At 40.2% G+C, this 2,053-nt stretch overlaps 1 protein-coding gene across 1 annotated transcript; it reads right to left on the bottom strand.

Moving 5' to 3' along the window:
• Window positions 1–647: 647 nt before the first annotated feature.
• On the bottom strand, window positions 648–1,832 carry LOC131630645 (uncharacterized). Its single transcript, XM_058901409.1, has one exon. The coding sequence runs from the start codon at window positions 1,830–1,832 to the stop codon at window positions 648–650; it is 1,185 nt and encodes a 394-aa protein (XP_058757392.1).
• Between the last annotated feature and the right edge of the window lie 221 nt (window positions 1,833–2,053).

The following is a 2,053-nucleotide window of genomic DNA, read 5'->3' as shown; positions in this document are numbered from 1 at the left end:
TGGTGGGAGCACTTTCAGATTGCATTCAGAGTGAGACTGGAACCACATAGTATTTCCCAGCAATTTATCAATTCTGGAATATATAGTACCTATACTATGCTTGTTAGACCAGGTATAGTACTCACCTTGATTAGTCATTTCAGTTAAGTCATGTTTTCTCATCATGGTCTCAAGATCCTGGAATTCAGCATCACTAACAAACTTGCCACCAATTCGGTCCTGAGGAGAAAGAACATTGTTAAAATCTCCAATTAGGCACCACTTTCCCTGGACATTAAGTGAGTCTAAGTCTTTCCACAATGTCCTCCTTTGTTCAAGTTTGTTTTGTCCATAAATTGCGGATAACCAATACATAAACTGATTCTGATTGTTATACACAGCCACATGGATCATTTGATCACTCATCTTAATCAGTCGAATGTCAATGTGAAGGGGGTTCCAATGTAACCAAATACGACCATTAAGATGGTGATTGTAGTTATCTATGAATTTCCCAGCTAGATTCAACTTATTCCTGATATACTCAGCCTGACTCTGTTTAACTCTTGTTTCTAAAAGGATATTAATGTCAGCTTTAAGCTCTAGGAGACGGGAGCTAATCTCCCTGAGCTTTGCCGTATTATTAAGCCCCCTCACGTTCCAAGAGACTAACATTGTCCTGTATCTTTCAGCGTTTGCAAGTCATTCAAAACTTGCAAAGCATCAAAACCATTCAGGCAGGACAAGCAATCAGACTCACTTTCAATTAAAGGTTTCTTACCCCTATCTCGACCACTCTTTGGAACTTCAATCCACTTTGGCATCTCCATAGGAGTAGGGTTCAGCACAGGTTCCTGGGGGTTAGTAGCTTCAGTCCTATCAGCCTTGTGTTCACTTACTACAGCAGTTTCAGGCACGGCAGGTTTAGCTTTAGGTTTCCACTGTTTGGCTTGTGTCTTTGGTTGGTTACAGTTATGACCCGGCTTATGGCATCTATTGCAATATGAAGGTTTCCATTCATATTCAATAGATTGTTGCATCTTATTCCCATCTTTATCACGAATTGTAATTTCCTCAGGAAGCTCTTTCGTGATGTCCATTTCCACCAGGATTCTCGCATAGGAAACTCTAAGCTTGTTCGCTGTGCATTCGTCCGTTACCAAAGGAATGCCCAGGGCACTCCCAATCTTGTTCAGACTTGTCTCTCCCCACAGGTATATAGGCAGTTGTGGCAACTTTATCCATAGAGGTAGAGTACGAAGGAAATCCTCCTTGAGTTTGAAATCTGGATTCCATTCCCTAAGGAGTACAGGCATATTCCTGATGGTGTATGGGCCCTTCATCATCACATCGTCCCTATCACTGAAAGAATTGAATCTGAGGATGAAATATCCTTCCTCATTAAAGTACATATCAGGAAGAGGAACGAAATTCCAGGATTTAATCATGAAGTTCTTCAAAGCATTCATGCTGAGATCTCCGCCGATAACATAGAGTATAAGAGCAGATGCCCAGAAGTTCAGCTCAGATTCGATGTCCGAAACCTCAATCTCAACTTCCACATTTCCATCTACCACCTTTGGCGCCACATACTTCATAGATCTTCCTTTTCTAGGGTTGCGGTTGTCATTTAGAACATCCACCCAAAGTTTTCTACCTTCATTATTCGGAGGATTCGCCGAATTAGGGGAAGGAGGAACAAAGGGGGTTTTCTCAACCACAGTTGTAACCCTAGTACTCGAACTGGCCTGGTCAACCACCGTTTTACTGGCAGTTGGATTGCTCATCAGAGTAGTTTTCACATCGGAAGTTGGAGGCGGAGGAACCGGTTTTTTCGGTCTCCCTCGTCCCATCTCCAATTCTTCACCAGAGTAGATGATAAATAATATAAAATTAATGCTTATTTAATTTAGGTTATTAAATTTTAAATGAAAAATGCTTATTAGTAAGAAAATGGAAAAAAAAATGCAAGAATAAATCACATCCATCCGTTATCACCACAACCTCATGATCCCTATTAAAAAGGAAATTAAATTTAAAATTAATTAAAAATTTTCCACTAAAATAGTAACAC

This window comes from Vicia villosa, unplaced genomic scaffold (genome assembly GCF_029867415.1).
Source record: "Vicia villosa cultivar HV-30 ecotype Madison, WI unplaced genomic scaffold, Vvil1.0 ctg.000714F_1_1_1, whole genome shotgun sequence".
Taxonomy (NCBI): Eukaryota; Viridiplantae; Streptophyta; class Magnoliopsida; order Fabales; family Fabaceae; genus Vicia; species Vicia villosa.
The sequence above is the reverse complement of the archived record's forward strand: the minus strand, read 5'-3'. Positions and strand labels throughout refer to the sequence as shown.